This window comes from Nothobranchius furzeri, chromosome 14, assembly GCF_043380555.1.
Source record: "Nothobranchius furzeri strain GRZ-AD chromosome 14, NfurGRZ-RIMD1, whole genome shotgun sequence".
Classification (NCBI taxonomy): Eukaryota; Metazoa; Chordata; class Actinopteri; order Cyprinodontiformes; family Nothobranchiidae; genus Nothobranchius; species Nothobranchius furzeri.
Window position 1 is genome coordinate 37,491,905 of NC_091754.1, and position 22,706 is coordinate 37,514,610.

Genomic DNA, 22,706 nt, shown 5'->3' on the forward strand with positions numbered 1-22,706 from the left:
CCCCCACGTATCAGACATTGATGTAACATGACACCATGAGGCCCCGGTTCAGCATCAAAACAGTGCTTCCTGTTTCAGAAAACGGCTCATAGGTGAAAGAGCAGGGTAGACTTCTGATGCAGACTAACATCTCCAATGCCTTTGAAGGCTTCAGAGAGTCTCCCTACAGGGAGTCCAGTCAGATTAGAGACTGTGAAACAATCGGCTGACTCCAAACCTCAGACAAACGGGCTGGGTTCTGGACTGTAATTACATGTTGAATAAAGATACAGAACAATGGAAAATGAAACTGAAAGTGAGCCAGAAACACTTGAAGCAAACAGTTTCCAACAATGTCTACTTTAAAGTTTTAGGAAGCAGTAGAGGTGCGAGGCACTAGAAAGGAGCATGGAAACAGGAAGTTGTGTCACAGGCTGGGCCTATGCCAGATCCAGAGTAGTATAAACATGCCAGCAATGCATAAGGGAATACTATCTTGATTTGAAAACATTTAGTTCCACTAGATCCTGAGCAGAGATCTGTGTTCTCACGCAGATGTGCAGGAAGAGGCAGAGCTACAGCTACAGCTCAGAGCCCAGGCTCTTCCTCACATCTGCAGCCATCGCTCTGAGGAAGAGATTGGCTTTAAATGCTTTATGTATACGACACCAGTTGCAGACCCACTAAAACACAATGAAAGATGGAATTTCCAGGGTAAAAATGAAAATCAGTGATTGCATAATATCTGACTTTTCTGAGTGTACCTCTGTGTTGGTCTTGTTGGACTTCACTTTCAACCTCAGCCTGGACCTCCATCACTCTTCTAGAGAGGTTCACATCTTAGTGTCTATGAACCACATCAGGTGTTACATGCATGCTTGTTTCGTCCAAGGCTCTGCCTCCTTTAATGAGTGCTGCTTCCTGAGTCAGTAAGCATTAACCAATGTAATCCCTGTGATGCTGATCCTCTGGTCCTGTGAGCCATCTGACCACCAAACACCGTAATGTGCCTTTTAAAGACATGCAAACATCTGGTCAGACCACCCTAGTAGGGAGAGCAGCTTTTTTGTTTAACCCTGATTCTCCTGGTTGTGTCCTTGCTTGGAAGGTTATTCTGTAGGTTTGTACTTATTTGTTTCTTTTAGGCTTGCGGTCTGTCGGGGGTGGGGGTGGGGGGGTGGGGGGGGCTCCCACAGTCGCTCCAAAGGGATTAGAAGGGCTGACACGAGTTTAGCCGTCAGAGGCGAGGGGCTGATGCGGCCATATTACTACCAAGTGAGGCAGAACGAATGCCGCAAAATTTGCGCAACGCCATGCCGGCATGACGCGCGTTTATAGACATACCATTGCGGTAATATTACGCCGATTTGCCGGTGTCGGTACAGGATCCGCTCGGGTGCAAGATCGGCTCGGGGTCCTTCGACTGCCGATGACGTCAAAGTACGTCAAACCCACTCGGACAAAATACACTACACATCTTTATACTGTTGGAAAGCATTTAGCAGTTTCGTTATTAAAATAAAGTTTCTTACGACGTAAGTTTGTGTTTATAATGGTATTTGTAAAATAAAACACTATATTGTATTCATAATGTTGAACTCCTCTTTGACCACATCATAGGTATTAGCAACACCTGTGAAATTGTATTGGCAGGAAAGAAGTGTGTCCCATTTCTTGAAGTATTTTGTGTTTAGAGTTTTTGACATCTTGTCCATGCGTAGTTCAGTTACGCTCATAGCTGCTAGCCAAAACTCTGGAGTAAAAGGTTTTCTGGCTTTACTAAAATACCTGTCTGTGCTTGATTGATGGTAGTTTTACTTTCTATTAGACTCCAAATGTAATCATTTGGCATGTTTCTAATTCATAATTTGTAAGAATGTAATCGGTGATATTAGCATTAGCATTCCTATGGGTTTTTCCACGTATATTAGCATTGCGCTAACCACTCGCTGCCAAATTGCAGCCTTGGCGATTAGAAAATCTCATTTTGTCACATGGCAATTTAATTGCACATGCAGTTAATCGTCCAGCCCTAATATACATGCAGCTCTATGCTAAAAGTGTATTTTCAAAGAGGTAATGATGGATTTCTTTGTAAAAGTTGTCCAGGTTTCCAACAGAAAAATTTGCCTGGACCAACGTAGCGTGATAACAACGTAACGTGATTACGTAACTTCCGTAAGGTTCATGTTCAGCCAATCAACTACTTTGACATCATCAGCAGTCAAAGTACCCCGAGCCGATCTTGCACTCGAGCGGATCCTGTACCGACACCGGCATGGTGTGTCTTATAAATGCACCTGGGGTAGTGGGTGGGTAACAGTACAGAAGCTACAGAGGGGTGTGTTAAACTACGACTCTGCTTCCTGGTCTGGGCCCTGGGTTGTCATGGAGGACTAATAAAATTGGCCATGTTCCTAGAAAGAAGAGCTGTTCCATCCACAGAAGGATGGATGCCGTTTCTTCGCATCAGACCAGGTTTTCCCCAAACAATACACACATGTGATAACTGGTAACTGCTGGTATATGAAGTCTGCTGTCTCGTTTCTCCAGAAGCCAGAAGATGTGAATCACAAGTGTTTCTGCTCCACCTACCAAAGCTCTGAGTCCAGACGACAGCTGATTTTTGTTGACAGCATAAATAAACAGAGCCTTACTGGAAGAGTCTCAGTATCACAGACACTGTTGATGGGATCACTCCATCCAGCCAAGGATGGAGAGCAAACCCTCCACAAATAAATGTGTGTGGTGGTGTTGGACCAACAAATAAAAACATCTATCTGGATTGTTCTGATGATTGTTCCCTCACACTCTAACCTCCTCACAGCCCACCTTACACATCTGACAACGTGGTCCAGATAACCCAACTACTAAATCAAATTAAACCAAAGCACAGGCCCATGCGTTACCATGATAGCGATGATTGCTAGCAGACCCTGGATGTTCTCAGCAGACTTGGATTAGCTCCTCTGGTTTTTTCAGATCTCTAACAGCATCACACAAATATGTCAGCAGCAGCGAGCCACAAGCTTTCCAAAACACCCAGTGCTGCCTGAGAGAGTCACGCTATGAGTTCAGTACTGTTCAGAAAAATCTGGAGGAAGCTTTAATGCTCCACAATCGGCTTTGGGAATCTCACCTTCCAAAGACCCATCCTCTCCAAAGCTCGTTTTTAAAACCTGAGGATTTACAGGATTCCTATCTTAGTCTGGGCATGTTCACACATGAACGCCCATCCCCAGAGTTGTGACGAGACAACATTAGAGAGCACAGAACTGAGAGGAACCCAGAATGCAGAACCGGTTCATTTCTGGCTCACTGTTTAAATGCATGTGCTGAAAACACGAATATGCATCAAGTTTGATTCAAATCAGAACTTTGCTTCTGTGATTAGACTCAATCAACAGCCTCATGTCATTAGGGTGTGTGTTTGTACTAAACAGAAACATGTCTACGTCAGTGAGTTGAACATTCCTGGTGTTTTCTCATCATTCTCTTTCTGTGGTGGACAAAGCTCCTCTGATTCATCCAGCATGCCACACATCTGCATCTGGTCATGTGTTCCAGCTTTTCCTCCACTTGTCTTTTGATTTTCTTCCAAACTTTAACCTCCACTGACAGCTGGTGGGTTGGCTAATACAAGCATTATAAAAGTCATTTGATTATTTTTAAACAGCAGGAGCAGGATGGTTTAGAAACAGTTGTTGCTGCAGATCTCCTCTGGAACAGCAGGTGGTGCACCAGAAACGTGGCAGATAAAAAGATGAGTCAACCTGATTTTATTTTACTGATGTTTTAAACTGTTGTTTCTCTGATCCCTTCACACACATTGGATCAAACCAGAACCTGTAACTTCAACCTGTGATCCACTCGAATCCCTGTTTCGTTCCCATGTCCTGCTTGGCCTGGGGGATGAGACTGCTTCATCAGAGGAACCCGAGTGGAAACACCTTGATAACCTGTGGTACCCAGAGATAGTGGTGCAATATTTTTTAAACCAAAGCTGGTTTATCTTTCCCAAAATGATGTTCCAGAACTTCCTCCTCCTTCTCTGCATCATGATCATTATCTTCATCACCCTTGTCATCACAATCATCACCATCATCATCACCGTCACCATCATCATCACCATCATCATCACCATCATCATCATCATCATCATCACCATCTTCATCATCATCACCATTGTCATCATTTTTTTTGTCATTGTCATCATTATCATCACTGTCATCAACATAACCATCTTCATCATCACCATCATCATCATTATCATCACTGTCATCAACATAACCATCTTCATCATCACCCTCATCACCGTCATCATCATCATCACCATCGCCATCATCGTCATCACTGTCATCAACATAACCATCTTCATCATCACCCTCATCACCGTCACCATCATCATCACCATCATCACCATCGTCATCACTGTCATCAACATAACCATCTTCATCATCACCCTCATCACCGTCATCATCATCATCACCATCGTCATCATCGTCATCACTGTCATCAACATAACCATCTTCATCATCACCCTCATCACCGTCATCATCATCATCACCATCATCACCATCGTCATCACTGTCATCAACATAACCATCTTCATCATCACCCTCATCACCGTCATCATCATCATCACCATCGTCATCATCGTCATCATTGTCATCAACATAACCATCTTCATCATCACCCTCATCACCGTCATCATCATCATCACCATTGCCATCATCGTCATCACTGTCATCAACATAACCATCTTCATCATCACCGTCATCATCATCATCACTATCTTCATCATCATCACCATCGTTATCTTCATCACTACCATCAACATAACCATCTTCATCATCACCATCATCATCACCATCGTTATCTTCATCATCACTGTCATCACCATCATCATCATTATCATCACTGTCATCAACATAACCATCTTCATCATCATCACCATCATCATCATCATCATCATCATCATCATCGTCATCACCATCGTCATCATCATCATCAGTGTCATCAACATAACCATCGTCATCATCACCATCATCATTATCTTCATCATCACTGTCATCAACATAACCATCTTTATCATCACCGTCATCATCGTCACCATCATCATCATCATCATCATCACCATCGTCATCATCATCATCAGTGTCATCAACATAACCATCGTCATCATCACCATCATCATCACCTTCGTTATCTTCATTATCACTGTCATCAACATAACCATCTTTATCATCACCATCATCATCACCTTCGTTATCTTCATTATCACTGTCATCAACATAACCATCTTTATCATCACCATCATCATCATCATCATCATCATCATCATCATCATCATAATTGTCATCACTGTCATCAACATAACTATCTTCATCATCACCATCATCATCATCATCGTCATCACTGCCATAAACATAACCATGTTCATCATCACCCTCATCACCGTCATCATCATCATCACCATCGTCATCACTGTCATCACTGTCATCAACATAACCATCTTCATCATCACCGTCATCATCGTCACCATCATCATCATCATCATCATTGCTATCTTCATCATCATCATCATGGTTATCTTCATCATCACTGCCATCAACATAACCATCTTCATCATCACCATCATCATCATCATCACCATCATTATCTTCATCATCACTGTCATCAACATAACCATCTTTATCATCACCGTCATCATCCTCACCATCATCGTCATCATCATCATCACCATCGTCATCATAATCATCAGTGTCAACATAACCATCTTCATCATCACCATCATCATCGTCATCACTGTCATCAACATAATCATCATCATCATCATCACCATCTTCATCATCATCACCATCGTTATCTTCATCATCACTCATCAACATAACCATCTTTATCATCAACATCATCATCATCATCACTGTCATCAACATAACCATCTTCATCATCACCATCATCATCGTCACCATCATTATCATCATCAACATCATCATCACCATCGTCATCATCATCAGTGTCGTCAACATAACCATCACCATCATCATGGTCACCATCATCGTCATCATCAGCATCATCTTCTTCTTCATCAGCATCATCACCATCGTCATCATCATCATCAGTATCATCAACATAACCATCTTCATCATCACCATCATCACCGTCACCATCATCATCACCATCTTCATCATCAGCATCATCATCATCACCATTGTTATCTTCATCATCAACACAGTCATCAATATCACCATCGTCATCATCATTATCTTCATCACCAGTGTCATCATCATCATCCTTATCATCTTCATCGTCACCATCATCACCATCATCATCGTTATCTTCATCACCACCATCATCATCATCATCGTTATCTTCATCGCCAGTGTCATGATCATCATCGTCATCATCATCATCACCATTACCTTCATCTCTGTTATTTTCACCACCAAATTACTCAAGTTTCTTTTTTTTAAGACAAACGTTTTGTGAGTTTAAAGATGAACCTCCCTCTCGTCGTTTCAGCTGGGAGGTTCGGTTGGTCTGGGGTCGTGGTTCAACAATGCTCCCAAACCAGCTGATAAATGACGCAATAGTGATAAGTAGGGCTGCACGATATTAGGAAAACCTGAGATATTCGATAACAGTGCTTAATATTGCGATATCGATATTACTCACGATAAATGAACAAATACTAAAGTATGCAGTGTTGATGTCGTCTGGCGTGTGATGGCTGCTCTGGGTTCAAAGCAAACAAAAACTAATGCATGAATTCCATTACAACATAACATTTTTATTGAAAAAATATGCAGCTGCACCTGCTACTGTATTAGCAGCAAAACAACAAACTGCATGCATGCAGTTTCTCAGTGACTTTAAAACATCACCACCACCATAAAACTTTTTCTGATGCTCCAAATACAGAAAAACATCCCTTACCAGGGTTTTTTGAATAAATAAAAAAAATCAGAAAATAAGTTTAAATGTTAAATAATAGTTAACATCACTTAAATGCAACAGCACATTCTCTCATTGCTACTGAGCATTTTCTCCACTTATGTGGTTATGATACTGTATAAGGCTGTTGCTGCTATTGGGAAGTGAACTGTGCTGGGCCAAACTAGGAGAATATTAAGATTTTCTGAGGGAAAGAGAAAAACAATTGTCTACCCTTCAGAAGAGGAACTGGCAAAAAAAAAAACTACATGGAAAATATGTGAAAACGTTTGGTTTCAACCCCAAATTGAACAAGTTTACCTAGATCTTAAAAAGCAGCTCAGATGATGAAACTGCAACTATGATTCTGATAACAAGCTAACAAATTGAACTAGCTCCTCTTAAGATAACCGGCTAGCAGAGCTTCTGACTGACAGTTTATGTGTAGCAGCAAATCAACTATCCTGATTAACAAGGTTATAAAAGCTCATAAATGAAAAATCACTTTGATGTGTGGGGGAACTTTTCCAGGTCCTCTTTAGCAGGGTGGGACTGGGAGGAGAGCGCTGTAGCCTTTTAGCTGGAAGCTAACCGGAGCCTGGGGCTATCACCACCCGGTGGAACACTAGCGACATGAAGGTGGGTTGGTTCACCGGCACGTGTCGGAGGCAGCCCGGGTATTATCAGCTGCTTAACGACACCGAGCGGACTCACGTTCACGTTTGAAAACAGCGCTGATTCCAGAAACCTCAGCACAAAGTGTGTTCGTTAATCTGAGCCAGCATGACGAACAAGGGAAGTGAGCGGCAGCAGAAAGCGGGGGCGGAGCAGAGCGGAGCTAATGGAATTTTGGGGAAAGGGTCTATGTAGGGGGCGGGCGTATTACGTGAGCGGACCCATCTGATTGGCCGCATATCAGAGGGGCTACATTTGATTGGTCAAATAATACTTCCGCGTAAAAAACAGAGCTGGTTTACAAAAAGTTGATGTATGACACGGATGGAAATGTTTGAACCAAACATTTATCTCCGTTTTTGACGTGCTTTGCGATGGGCCTATCGCACGTCCTGTTATCGCGATGACGATAATTTTTCGATATATTGTGCAGCCCAAATCATGACCATCATCACCATCATCATCTTAATCACAATCATCATCACCAACATCATTACTGTCATCATCATCACCATCATCACCATCATCATCACCACCATCATCATCACCACCACCATCATCACCACCATCATCATCACCATCATCACCAACATCATCATCATTATCAACATCATTACTCTCATAGTCATCACCATCATCACCATTATCATCACCACCATCATCATCATCACCATCATCACCACCATCATCATCATCATCATCATCACAATCATCACCAACATCATTACTGTCATAATCATCACCATCATCATCATCATTACCATCATCACCACCATCATCATCATCATCATCATCATCATCACAATCATCACCAACATCATTACTGTCATAATCATCACCATCATCATCATCATTACCATCATCACCATCATCATCACCACCATCATCATCACCATCATCACCAACATCATCATCATTATCAACATCATTACTCTCATAGTCATCACCATCATCACCATTATCATCACCACCATCATCATCATCACCATCATCACCACCATCACCACCATCATCATCATCATCACAATATCACCAACATCATCATCATTATCAACATCATTACTGTCATAATCATCACCATCGTCACCATTATCAGCACCATCATCATCATCATCATCACCACCATCATCATCACCACCACCATCATCATCACCACCATCATCATCACCACCACCATCATCACCACCACCATCATCATCACCACCATCATCATCACCATCATCACCAACATCATCATCATTATCAACATCATTACTGTCATAATCATCACCATCATCACCATTATCAGCACCATCATCATCATCATCATCATCACCATCATCATCATCACCACCACCATCATCACCACCACCATCATCATCACCACCACCATCATCACCACCACCATCATCATCACCACCATCATCATCACCATCATCACGAACATCATCATCATTATCAACATCATTACTGTCATAATCATCACCATCATCACCATTATCAGCACCATCATCATCATCATCATCATCATCATCACCATCATCACCATTATCAGCACCATCATCATCATCATTACCATCATCACCAACATCACCACCATCCTCATCATTACCATCATCACCAACATCATCATCATTATCAACATCATTACTCTCTTAATCATCACCATCATCAATATTATCATCACCACCATCATCATCATCATCATCATCATCACCACCATCACCACCATCATCATCATCACAATCATCACCAACATCATCATCATTATCAACATCATTACTGTCATAATCATCACCATTATCAGCACCATCATCATCATCACCATCATCACCATTATCAGCACCATCATCATCATCATCATCATCATCATCATCATCATCACCATCATCACCATTATCAGCACCATCATCATCATCATCATCACCATCATCACCATCATCATCATCACCACCACTATCATCATCATCACCATCATCACCATCATCACCAACATCATCATCATTATCAACATCATTACTGTCATAATCATCACCATCATCACCATTATCATCACCACCATCATCATCATCATCACCATCATCACCATCATCATTACCACCATCACCACCATCATCATCATCACCATCATCACCAACATCATCACCCTTATCAACATCATTACTGTCATAATCATCACCATCACCATCATCATCATCACCTCCGCCATCATCATCATCACCTCCACCATCATCATCATCGCCATCATCACCAACATCATCATCACCAACATCATCATGACCATCATCACCATCATCATCTAAATCACAATCATCATCACCAACATCATCATGATCATAATCATCACCATCATCACCATTATCATCACCACCACCATCATCATCCCCATCACCATCATCATCACCATTATCATCATCACCATCATCACCAACATCATCATCATCCCCATCACCATCATCATCACCATCATCATCATCACCATCATCATCACCACCATCATCATCACCATCATCACCAACATCATCATCATTATCAACATCATTACTCTCATAGTCATCACCATCATCACCATTATCATCACCACCATCATCATCATCACCATCATCACCACCATCACCACCATCATCATCATCATCACAATCATCACCAACATCATCATCATTATCAACATCATTACTGTCATAATCATCACCATCATCACCATTATCAGCACCATCATCATCATCACCACCATCATCATCACCACCACCATCATCATCACCACCATCATCATCACCACCACCATCATCACCACCACCATCATCATCACCACCATCATCATCACCATCATCACCAACATCATCATCATTATCAACATCATTACTGTCATAATCATCACCATCATCACCATTATCAGCACCATCATCATCATCATCATCACCACCATCATCATCACCACCACCATCATCACCACCACCATCATCATCACCACCACCATCATCACCACCACCATCATCATCACCACCATCATCATCACCATCATCACGAACATCATCATCATTATCAACATCAATTCTGTCATAATCATCACCATCATCACCATTATCAGCACCATCATCATCATCATCATCATCATCACCATCATCACCATTATCACCATTATCAGCACCATCATCATCATCATTACCATCATCACCAACATCACCACCATCCTCATCATTACCATCATCACCAACATCATCATCATTATCAACATCATTACTCTCTTAATCATCACCATCATCAATATTATCATCACCACCATCATCATCATCATCATCATCATCATCACCACCATCACCACCATCATCATCATCACAATCATCACCAACATCATCATCATTATCAACATCATTACTGTCATAATCATCACCATTATCAGCACCATCATCATCATCATCATCACCATCATCACCATCATCATCATCACCACCACTATCATCATCATCACCATCATCACCATCATCACCAACATCATCATCATTATCAACATCATTACTGTCATAATCATCACCATCATCACCATTATCATCACCACCATCATCATCATCATCACCATCATCACCATCATCATTACCACCATCACCACCATCATCATCATCACCATCATCACCAACATCATCACCCTTATCAACATCATTACTGTCATAATCATCACCATCACCATCATCATCATCACCTCCACCATCATCATCATCACCTCCACCATCATCATCATCGCCATCATCACCAACATCATCATCACCAACATCATCATCACCAACATCATCATGAACATCATCACCATCATCATCTAAATCACAATCATCATCACCAACATCATCATGATCATAATCATCACCATCATCACCATTATCATCACCACCATCATCATCACCATCACCATCATCATCATCCCCATCACCATCATCATCCCCATCATCATCATCACCATCACCATCATCATCATCACCATCATCACCAACATCATCATCATCCCCATCATCACCACAAAATAACACATTTTAGGCAAAATTTAGACACAAACTGAGGACAATACTTCCTGACATACAGGGTTCATTTAATTGTGTGAAAATGTAGCATGTTTAAAAAAAATACCGTGATAATACCGAAAACCGTGGTAATTTTGGTCACAATAACCGTGAGGTTAAATTTTCACACCGTGACAACCCTAATACAGACCATTTTAGATTAGGTTACATTTCCTTTATTCCCAGATTATGTAGTTTGTAGCACTCATTATAATGTAGAAAATTTCTGGCCAATCCACGTGATCGGTATCGGTGATCGGTATCGGTGATCAGCATTCTTTGATATCGGTGTCGGTGATCGGCAGCAAAAAACCTGATCGGTGCATCCCTAATTGTGATCAAAAATATTTAATCTCAATTCTGAGGCTGCTCTGTAAATAGTTTTCAAATAAACAATACACATATCAACTTCTGATCATTCCATATCAATTTCAGACTTAAAATAATATATTGATGTAAACCACACCCACATCCGGTTGAACCACGCCCACTTCCGGGTTATGTCACGCCCCTTCCGAGTACAGATACAGATACAGATAATTTAGTTGGTTGAACAGATACAGATAGAGATACAGATAGTGGTGTACTCGCTCATCCCTAGTTCTGGTGGCGTGTAGAACTTGGGAGTGCAGGCTGCTGCCTGAGAGGTGTTTGGAGACGGAGTGTCTCCATGCTGCTTTGTTTTGGTCACTTATGAGCGTGAGGCGAGTGGTGTTACGACTCTTCCTGGGGAGTTTGGCTCGTGTGCAAAAAGGAAGGGACAATAACGGGATGTCAAAGTTAAAATGATGATCAGGTTCATTTACAACTACAAAAAAAAATCATAAATCTTTCCATCCACAGGTTGGGAATAATAAAACTAATTCTGCCTGTGGAGAATTAAAACAAAAGTACAAATGATTAGGGATGTTCCACTGGGCAAAGATTACTGGGTTCTGGACCAAAATAAGGATCTCCAAAGGTCCAAACTCTACACTGGGTGGTTAAACCAAACTCACGGTGATATCTTAAACTAAACCGAAAACCCACAACACTCTAAATGTAATAAAAGGGAGATCTGCACCACAAAAACGATGAACTCTAAACCAAAACGTAACAGCTTATCCAAACGCAAGAAGCTGTTAACGAAAATGCTAACAGTAGCTTTACCGACGTTAAGCTCAAGTTACCAAGTTTAAATAAACCAAAAACACCCAGCAGCAAAAAGACCAGCATGGAGGAGAGACTGCTACCACCAAAACAGCTCTCCTAATGTCTGAAAGACGCTCCTTTATGAAGGGAGAAACGCTCCCGGTGATTTTCTACATCTGCGGTAGAGACGAAGCAGCACATCTGACCCCGGAAGTTGTTGTCCGTTGCCTGGAGACGAAGGCGGGCAAAACAGGAAAGGAATCTAGTAGCGGACGGACATTGTTCCGGGTCTTCGGTATTTGGTGGAGATGTTAGTGAAGGCGGAGAAGAGGGCGAGCTAGAGGAAAAACAGGCAGATTCCTCCTCTATTTACAAACTCCTGGGATTGCAACAAGTGGGCGTGGTGCGTCGACTACCGGATCTGACGTCGACAAATTTTTAGAATCGAGCCGTCGACGTCATCGAGGCTTCGCTACAGCCCTAATGTAGTCATCCTAACTCAGCAGGGACATACATCCTCCTCGACAGGGTGAGATTTGTGGACAGCAGTCCTCACCTTTGAAGAAGCTTTTGACCCTCAGGTATCCCACGCTGAGGCGGAGGACGGACAGTTTGTCCAGACGGGAGCGCACCTCTTCAGGAAAGGGCAGGAGGTCCATCAGCCTGTCCAGCTCACCATTCAGCCGGTCCCTGTGGCGCTTGGAGGGATTCGATTTAACCACCTCATTGTTTTCCAGGACCTTCTTCCTGATGGGTGGAAAGAACATGCACATTCATTAAAGGCTTTAGATGACCGAGGAGGTCTCTGGTCTCTGGTCCTCCTGATGGTTGGAAATCATCATCTTAGGTATCTGCAGCAGCTCTCCAAATGGACTTAGAGCTGCTCAGGCATCCCCCACTACACGCGCACACCACACACACACACACACACACACACGGTTGTGTTGGACCTGTTGTCATCAGGGTGTTCTTACACCAACATGTGACATTGAGGCTTTGGTAAATAAGCTGATTTTGTACCGATCAGTGTCTTTTCTCTGGTTGAAGACAACGATAAACCATCCCAGCTGCTCCTCAGCAAAACATTCCGAGAAACCACACACACACACACACACACACACACACACACACACACACACACACACACACACAGATAGGCACACAGACACACACACACGCGTGAGCACACACGCACACATACACACACACACAGACTTACACACTCGCACAAACACACAGACAAGCACACACACACAGATGTACACACACATGCATGCATGTGCACACACACACACACACACACACACACACACAGATGCGCACACAGACACAAACACACAGACAGACACACACACAAAATTGCAAACACACTAACACACTCGCATGAATACACACACACACACACAGACACACACACACACACACACACACACACACACACACACACACACACACACACACACACACACACACACACACAGACACGCACACACACACACACAGACACACACAGACACACACACACACACACACGCACACACACACAGACACACACACACACACACACACACACACACACACACACACACACACACACACAGACACACACACACACACACACACACAGACACACACACACACACACTGCAGACCAAAATGCTCATTCAGAACCAAAGGAAGTGAGCTAGCATTAGCCTTGACCTCAGCTAACATCAGTGGCTGAAACAGGACAGAATTCTATTTGAAGCTTTATTATTGATTGTAATACATAAACTTACATGTTCATGCAAAATAAAATACTTTATTTTCAATACTTTACCTAAATTATTTAAACAGATTCATAAAATCTGGGATTTTTGCATGTTGAAGTTTTATTAAACCACTGAGTCACTTTGTGCAGAAAAATAATAAAACATAAAATAGAACTCAGAGAAACGACCTTCTCAGTGGCCTCTAGTGGTCTGAGTGTCTCCCTGGGACTGGGGGATGCGGGACTCCGCTCGGGTCGCTCAGCTTTAAGGGGGTTAAACCACTAAATAGTTCCTGAGCGCAGCCACAGCTCACCGCTCCTCACGGGGATGGGTCAAATGCAGACATGTGTGTGATGATGGCTTTAACTATAAATCGGCCTAGACCAAGCCCAGTGGTCTGAGGGTAAGTCCAGTTTGTGCTAGAGCAGCTAAATGATGAGATGGTGACTAAAATGGTTTAACCACAGAACATCTGTTGTACTGTCTGGTAGGAGCCACCATTACAGAATCAGCCCTAAAAGTCAGAAGATAATGCTCATACTCAGAGAGAAAATTCCCTTTTCGTCCTCCAACTTCTCTCTTTACAGAAACGTTGGTTAATGGCAGACTATTAAATTTCCTCCTCTGCCACTAAACCCACCCGCTGTCCTCATACCCGAGTTTTACCTTCTCAGAAATGATCTCACTCCAAAGAAATGCTCAACAAAGACCAAAGCCAGCATTCAGGGCCGTTCTTCCTCCGTGGTTTTAGGGATCAGGAGGCTAAGAAACAGATTCTGGGTTTGATGTCTGAGAATAGGACGTTTTTTTCTACTGGGATCTCAGCAGGTTATGAGCTCATCACGCTCATCCTGCACAGATCCATCACACACCTGTCAGCCTGAAGCAGCTGACCCACAGAGGTGACTCAGTGGGTCACGCTCAGCTGGTTTACAGAAGCAGTTCAAACCCTTCAAGAATCTGAGAAACGGCAGAGCTTCTGACAGAGCAGCCCAGAGGTTTCTAGATGAGGACCAACGAGACCTGCTCCGCTCCGGGTCAGACCAGAGGAAAAGTCACACAAACACTTTTATTCATTTAACAGACCCAGAAAAAAGACATGACACATTCCTTTCACTGATCCAATCAGAATCTTACAGATCTGACGGAGGCGTGGTTTTGATGGTGTTAGGTAATTTTTCATTCGACAATAAACCCTGACATCCGAAGTATAAATCTATGCCATGTCAGCTCTAACGCCAGTCCAAAGCGTTCCAGAGAAAGTGACGGAGTGGCCAATCCTGATCTCTACTCGTTAACCGAAAGAACAACGACAAGCTGGAAAATGTGTCGCTATTCCAACAGCAGCAACAGTTCCTTTCAGAATAAAAGCTGAAATATCCAGACCCAGGCTTGGGTCTCACCAGACGCCAATAACTTGTCGTGTACCCGGAAGTAACTCAAGATGGGTCTGATCGGAACCGCAGCTTTTCCTACTGGCTCGGTTCCAGAGAGGGTCCACTGGACCTCGATATTCCTGATCAACAGGGGGCTTCCACGAAGGGTAGGTAGACCGGCATGATGGTGTCTCATGTGTTTCTGAACTTCTGAACCAAAGCTTAATGCAAAACAACACCTTCAGTTCCCGTCAGAACAATCGCTTCTTCGGATTTGCTGGTTCTGATTTAACATCACACGTCATCCATCCACCGTCTCATCCACTTTTAGTTACACCATACATTTAGTTTTAAAGTCAGTCTAGTTTTTAGTCTAGTTTAGCCCGACCCAGCTAGAAGCAGAACTTCCGGACTGAAGCTGAAAAGGTTTTGTTTCTCGGAAACAAGAACACCGAGCTAGTGTGTTTTACTGAAGAGCAGCTGGGATGGTTTATCGTTGTCTTCAACCAGAGAAAAGACACTGATCGGTACAAAATCAGCTTATTTACCAAAGCCTCAATGTCACATGTTGATGTAAGAACACCCTGATGACAACAGGTCCAACACAACCGTGTGTATGTGTGTGTGTGTGTGTGTGTGTGTGTGTTCCAGCTGAAAGCTGAGCTTAACTCATTCACTGCCAATGACGACTAACGTCGTCATTTGCATTTTTTTACTGTTTGAGCATCAGAACGAGCCCCCGCACTGAGAGAACAAACATCTCAGCCCTGAAGCCGATCTTCATCCGTGTACGTCACATGTCACGTGATCAGGAAGCAGACCATCCATGTGTTAGGAGATCGTTTTGGGCCGTTCCTATAAAAAAAAGTGAGGCGTGAACCGGAAAAGCTTCTGCCGATCACAATTCAACAACGGATTATGAAAGAACGGATAACGCTCGAAACACGCGGATTCTTCCTGATGTAAGAGGTGAGTCTCCTCTTTGTTTTGGTTGTTTTGGCGTCGACATCATCCTAGTGCGCAACGTTCTGTGACTCTTAAAAAAACAGTAAAAACGGTGAGAGACGCTGGCAGCGAAGGCTGTTAGCGATCAGGAAACGGCTGGCAGTGAATGAGTTAAAAGACAATGACAAAAGCGTGTCAGCGTGTCGAATTTTTAAGGATTTGGAAAAGCAAATTTAAGACTTTTTAAGGACCTGCGGATACCCTGTGATGGAACAGCCAGATCTGGTGATCACACTGGAAGTGTCTTGGAAGTGTCCGGCCTGAGATTTTTACTTAGATGAATGCTTCATGTTGAAAACATGGTCCGGCTGTTGGTATCAATACACACCGCTAGCCTTTCTGAATGTTTCCCTTTAATAGGCGTGGTCGTGAGAAACATGGCAGCAGACATCTCAGCGCCTGCATACATGTCTCACTATCTGTTCTGATTACTACACAGCTGAAGTATTTCGTCATCAGAGCTACCATTACTCACAAGTATACCTGCAGCTTCTTAAGTGTTGTCCACGTGATCACTTTAATCCACACAACTACGTTCACACAGGTTAGCAGTGAGCTGTCTGGGGGGGTTAGAAAAGCTCAGCGAGCTATAATTAACCCAGATGTCCAAGCGAAGAACGTGCCACAACAACCGGCTAAAACTGTGCTGCTGCTGCTATCATTGAGCAGAGATAAGAGGAAACACAAACAGGTCATATGTGAGCTTCTGGACCTTTGAGACGTGCCGTACAACACGTGCACAATTAGCTGTAAACGGCTAGGAATGAGTTTAAAAATGTCATTTCTACCGAAAACGTGGTGTGTTGGGGAAAAAAAACTCAAATAGACGTTTCTTCATTCTTTAGGAACCGTGCACAAAAAAGAACATTAAACCGGTCGGTTAGGTGCAAGCGGAGAACAGGCAGAACCCACAGCAGGCGTCCTGGTAATAAAAGAGAACATGTGGACAGGCAGCACTGCAACGGATTCCCGTGTGCAGTGACCACAGCACTTTATGGTCAGGCTCAATAGTGCCTTTGTGCAGCAGAGCCCAGCTGTCCGTGCAGGAAACCTCAGACCCAAATCTGCAGAAACGCAGACGTCTGCAGACAAGCCAACTCTTTATTTTGGGATTGGGAACAGCCAGATCAGTAGGAGCGCACAGATCTGTCTGTGCACAGATGGGAATACGCCCGGTGTCCCAGGAGAATGGCACTGTCACATCCTAAATGTGGTATTTATTCAGGATTTCCATCTAAAACCACTAACGCTGAAGTGAAGCAGGATGCTGCGGTTTAAAAGCCACCTGATGCAGGATGGTGCTTACCCACCTTGTGTCAAAGTCCATCACTAATTTAGTTTCAAACAGAACTGATGTTAACAACAGTCTCAAACATTGGTCTGAATGTGTTTTGGTCAGGAACCAGGCTATGAGTGCAGGTGTTCCGGAGTCAGGTGGATCCTACGTCCTACAGCTGAGAATGACCACATCTGAACAGGTCATGAGACTGGAACAAAGGAAGTTCAATGAGGAAAACCGAATCCCAGAACAGGACAAATAAAATGTAATCTGAGGTAAAACAAGGATTGTTTGGAATGTCTAAGAGATGCAGCTAGAAGACAAAGCCCCTTTGCCAAGAAAACAGTCGCTCAGGAGGTAGAGCGGGTTACCCCAGCTCCTCCCAGGAGTATTCTGCTGTTGTGTCCTTGGGCAAGACACTTCACTCAACTCGCCTGTGTTGGTGGTGGTCAGAGGGGCCGACGGCGCCAAATGGCAGCCTCGCCTCTGTCAGACCGCCCCAGGGCAGCTGTGGCTACGTAGTAGCTCACCATCACTAGCAGTGTGCGAATGTGAGAGTGCGTGAAAGCGTCTCTGAGTGTCCTAAACAAGCACTATATAAGTTTGATGATGATGATGATGATGATGATGATGAAAACAACAGCAATCCATAAACTATCCAGAAATTGAATCAGGATCTGATTTAAACTGACGAATCACCTTGCTTTTAATGGCTGTCCTGCTACAAATGTTTCGCTCTCAGTGGTGACGTTAAAAGGTTTTAGTGACAGTATCCAGCTAAAATGTGGAACACCAATCCTGAGTAATCAGATTACATACAGACAGCTGAAGAGGAGGAGTCAAGCTCGTGGCCAGCGTGAAGAGGAGGAGCCAAAGTGGTGGCCAGCAAGAAACATGTTCATCCAATCAGTTTAATTCTCATCATAGACGTCATCACTGACAAATCAACTTCTAGTTAGCTAACTTTTTAGCGGACAAAGCTATAAGTCTTTAGTTCAGCGCTAATGTTTGGAGTACAAAAAAGGAAAAGGGGCCGTATGCGATTCATTGTCTGTTTAAAACGCTCCAGTTACCGCAGTGGGATTCCAAGTGGTTCCAGTTCAGCTCCGTGCATCAGATGCATCAGAAAATGTCCCGTGAGAACAGAACAGGGAGACTGGATTTTCCACGTTTGCTTTACAATAGAAGCGCAGAGTCTACATTAGTGAGTACCGCCTGCTGTGTGTGTGTGTGTGTGTGTGTGTGTGTGTGTGTGTGTGTGTGTGTGTGTGTGTGTGTGTGTGTGTGTGTGTGTGTGTGTGTTTCTCTACTTCACCTGAAACCAGCAGCTATTATCAGACATTTTTTTCTGGTATGTTGATGTTTTTGGCGTTAAGCAGCTAAATTAGCCCATTTTCTGTGCTGGAGAAGTGAAATTTTAAACATGATGGAATACTGAGGACCAAGATCAGAGAGCTAGTGTAAAAAATTAGGCATCATTGTTTTTACTACAATAGCTGGTGGGCTGGTCTGGGCTCAAAATGCCCAGGCTGATTCTTGTCCCAGTCCAGCTCTGCTTACAAGTTCTGGCTTGTAGGAAAGATGACTCATCAGGCTTTCTGACAATATCAGATCCATTTCCAGAAACCTTGTTGGCTCAACAAAAAATAAAAAAACCATTAAACACTCATTTATTTTCTTTCCATCTAAAGTCCATGATTATTGATTTTGGCTACATGTTTTAAAAATAGTTAGAAATCAGGATCAGGATTCACTCAGAGTGCTGTGAGGCTGGTGTTTCTGAGGTATTTATAGGGCTGATTGTGCCCTCTGTGGTCCCTGTACCAGTCATACGTCACATCAATGATTGGAGCAGCGTTTGGTCATCTTTTCATACGTACACGATGCTGATGAACTGTGAACAATACATTTGAGGGCTGCCACCATGATGTTTGACCATCTAGCAGGTTTATGGGTTAAATCTGCTGTCTGTGCTGTGATTTTACAGGAACATCAGCAGTCCTGCTGGGGGGCCTGTTTGTTGGTCAGCTGACTGTGGAACAGAGATCTAATCACCTGTGTTGTTGTTGTGACAGAAGCCAGGTGTGAACAGATCATCTGACAGAAACACCATTCAGTCAGCAGCTCCACTGAGATCATCAGACTCGATTCCTCAAAGCTCCTCTTTGATATTCTTGTTAGTTTGTGATCTTTTTAGGTTGTTTAATCAGACTTAAAACTTTCCACAAAGCTGTCTAAACCTAACTAGCCTAAGCAAAGATTAATGGTGTGATGTTTTCTGGGTTAAACCCAGATATATGTCGCTGGTTAAAACTCATCTTCAATAATACATTAATGTTAAAAATCAGAAGGGACCAGAATGTTTTTCGCTGAAGTTACAATTTGTAAAACATTTGTAGCTTTGAACAGAAACAAGACAACGATGCTAAACATAAGTAAATATTACAGCAGCCCCATAATAATAAGCGTTTCAGTGTTTTACACAACCACCAACCGGAGAAAGCAGCGCTTTTCAACAAATAATCGTTTGTTTGGGACTTTGAGGAGGCCTCATGCGACCCTCGCCACTGACAGGAGAAACAGAGAGCGAGCATGCGCAGGTCCCAGAACGGCCAGCGCCTCGCGAGGCCCTATCACATTACAACAGTCCGAGGCCCCGCCCACACACTCCGCCCTCCCCGGAGCATCGCGTGAGAGCAGCAGCCGAGCCGACTCTCAAACTCGATTGTGATTAATTTAGTGCGCGAGGGCAAGATGTCCATGCCAGATCCAGCGAGACGCTTTTAAGGTGGAGGAAAGTCACGGGCGCTGTCACAAGCAACACAAGTTAACAGATGCATTTAAACTTTATTTACTGGACAACTTCAGCAGCACTGACACTATTTTAACGGCTCTGACTCAGTCAGGAAATGAGCAAGAGAAAAAGCATGTCGAAAGTTTACCGTCCACCTTATTTTTCATTGCCTTTATGTTCAGGACAATGATTTCATAACTTGATTTTGGGCAGAAACGTTTGTGAAAACACAGACAACAGCTGTTGTGGCTCAGATTTGCCCACAGCTTGTTTACTCAGGGAGGTAAACAAAAGCATTTCTAACTAAATGTAACAAGCATGAGGCTACTTAAGCGAGACAAACTCACTGCTTGAGGACGGGCTTCTTCCTCTTCTTGTTGGCGTAGGTTCCTGGGTTATTGAACATGGTGTCTCTCGGTTCACGTTAACTATTTACGCCAGATTCTCGTCCGTGTATCTAGTTTCCTCCGCTACGGACGCTCTCTCCGTCCGAAAGCTGCCGGGATCCGCGGCGTTTAGGGACCGCTCTGACTGCTCCCGGGGGCGGTCACTGGTGCTGACCTTGGCGGTCAGCGGTGCGGCGAGCTTAGGCTCCTGGAGGTTTGGTGAAGAGGAGGAGATGGAAGTAAGCAAAGTTTAAAATTCAGACTACGTCCAACCCTTTCTCTGTGGATAAACAAGGCCGCCGTATTAAAATCTCTCTCTCTCTCTCTCTCTCTCTCTCTCACACACACACACACACACACACACACACACACGGGGCGTTTTCAGGAAATGTGTAGTCTATCTTACTGTGTTTTAAGGTGGACCGGGCTCTTTTGTAACACTCGTGGTGGGCCGTGATTTTTTTAAAAGTTTGAACAAAACTCCTGTTTGCTACACGCAGGGAGGACCTCTGACAACAACATAAGGTTAAAACGGTTAAAACACCAAAGAAACCGAAGCGATTGAGCAGGAAAACTGCTGGAGCAGGATCATAATCACCTATGTTTACTGAATCCAGACGTAAACAGCTGAATAATATGAAATAAGATTACTATGTAATACATAAATCCGTAATAAACACGTATTTATGCACGTAATAATATTAACTGTCTGATTTAGTTCAATGACATGATTTAATGGCAAAAAAGCTCAGAAGAGATCTGTCTTTTGCAGAAACTAATTGTCCCAATTTAGAGTTGACATCACTTGATTTCTGACTTCTGCCATATCCAGCTGCTCATCTTACTCCTGCAGGTGTTGGTGGGTCCACAGAGGAATAGGCGTGTAACTGGCTGGGCCCATGCACTTGCACACAGACCCTAACCACAGGGAACAGTGGCGTGTCCAGATCTTTTAAAATGGGGTGGCCCAGGTGAGGCACAGCTTTGTGCATGGGTGGCACCAATGGTTATGCGTTTTTGTTTTACCCCCAAGCCTTTTGTGGACAATGAAAAGCCTATTTGAAGGTAAATTAGTGTGGTGACACCTGGGGTGGCCCATCAGATTCCAAGGGTGGCATGTGCTACCCCAGGCCACTCCCTGGACACGCACCTGCCAGGGAACTGGCTCCAGAAAGAGACCCGGTTTTCACGACAAACACTGTTCTAATAATTATACTACAGTTTTGTATTTTTGAGTAATATCACCTATTTCAAATAAACGTGCTTAATATGCATGTTATTATACTGTAAACAAGAGCAAAACTGTCGTAACACGCTGCTGTAGGTTTATTGGACGAGGAAGCACAGATAGTCAGAACACCGGTAA

The 22,706-nt window shown here is 43.3% G+C and overlaps 1 protein-coding gene across 1 annotated transcript in view; it reads right to left on the minus strand.

The window, feature by feature from the left end:
• LOC107389540 (aryl hydrocarbon receptor) overlaps positions 1-21,588 on the minus strand; it is a 38,656-nt gene extending 17,068 nt beyond the window's left edge. Inside the window, 2 exon segments of the mRNA XM_070544099.1 lie at positions 13,306-13,496; positions 21,302-21,588. Coding sequence (XP_070400200.1) covers positions 13,306-13,496; positions 21,302-21,360 — 250 coding nt within the window. The 5' untranslated portion in view covers positions 21,361-21,588.
• Positions 21,589-22,706: the final 1,118 nt, after the last annotated feature.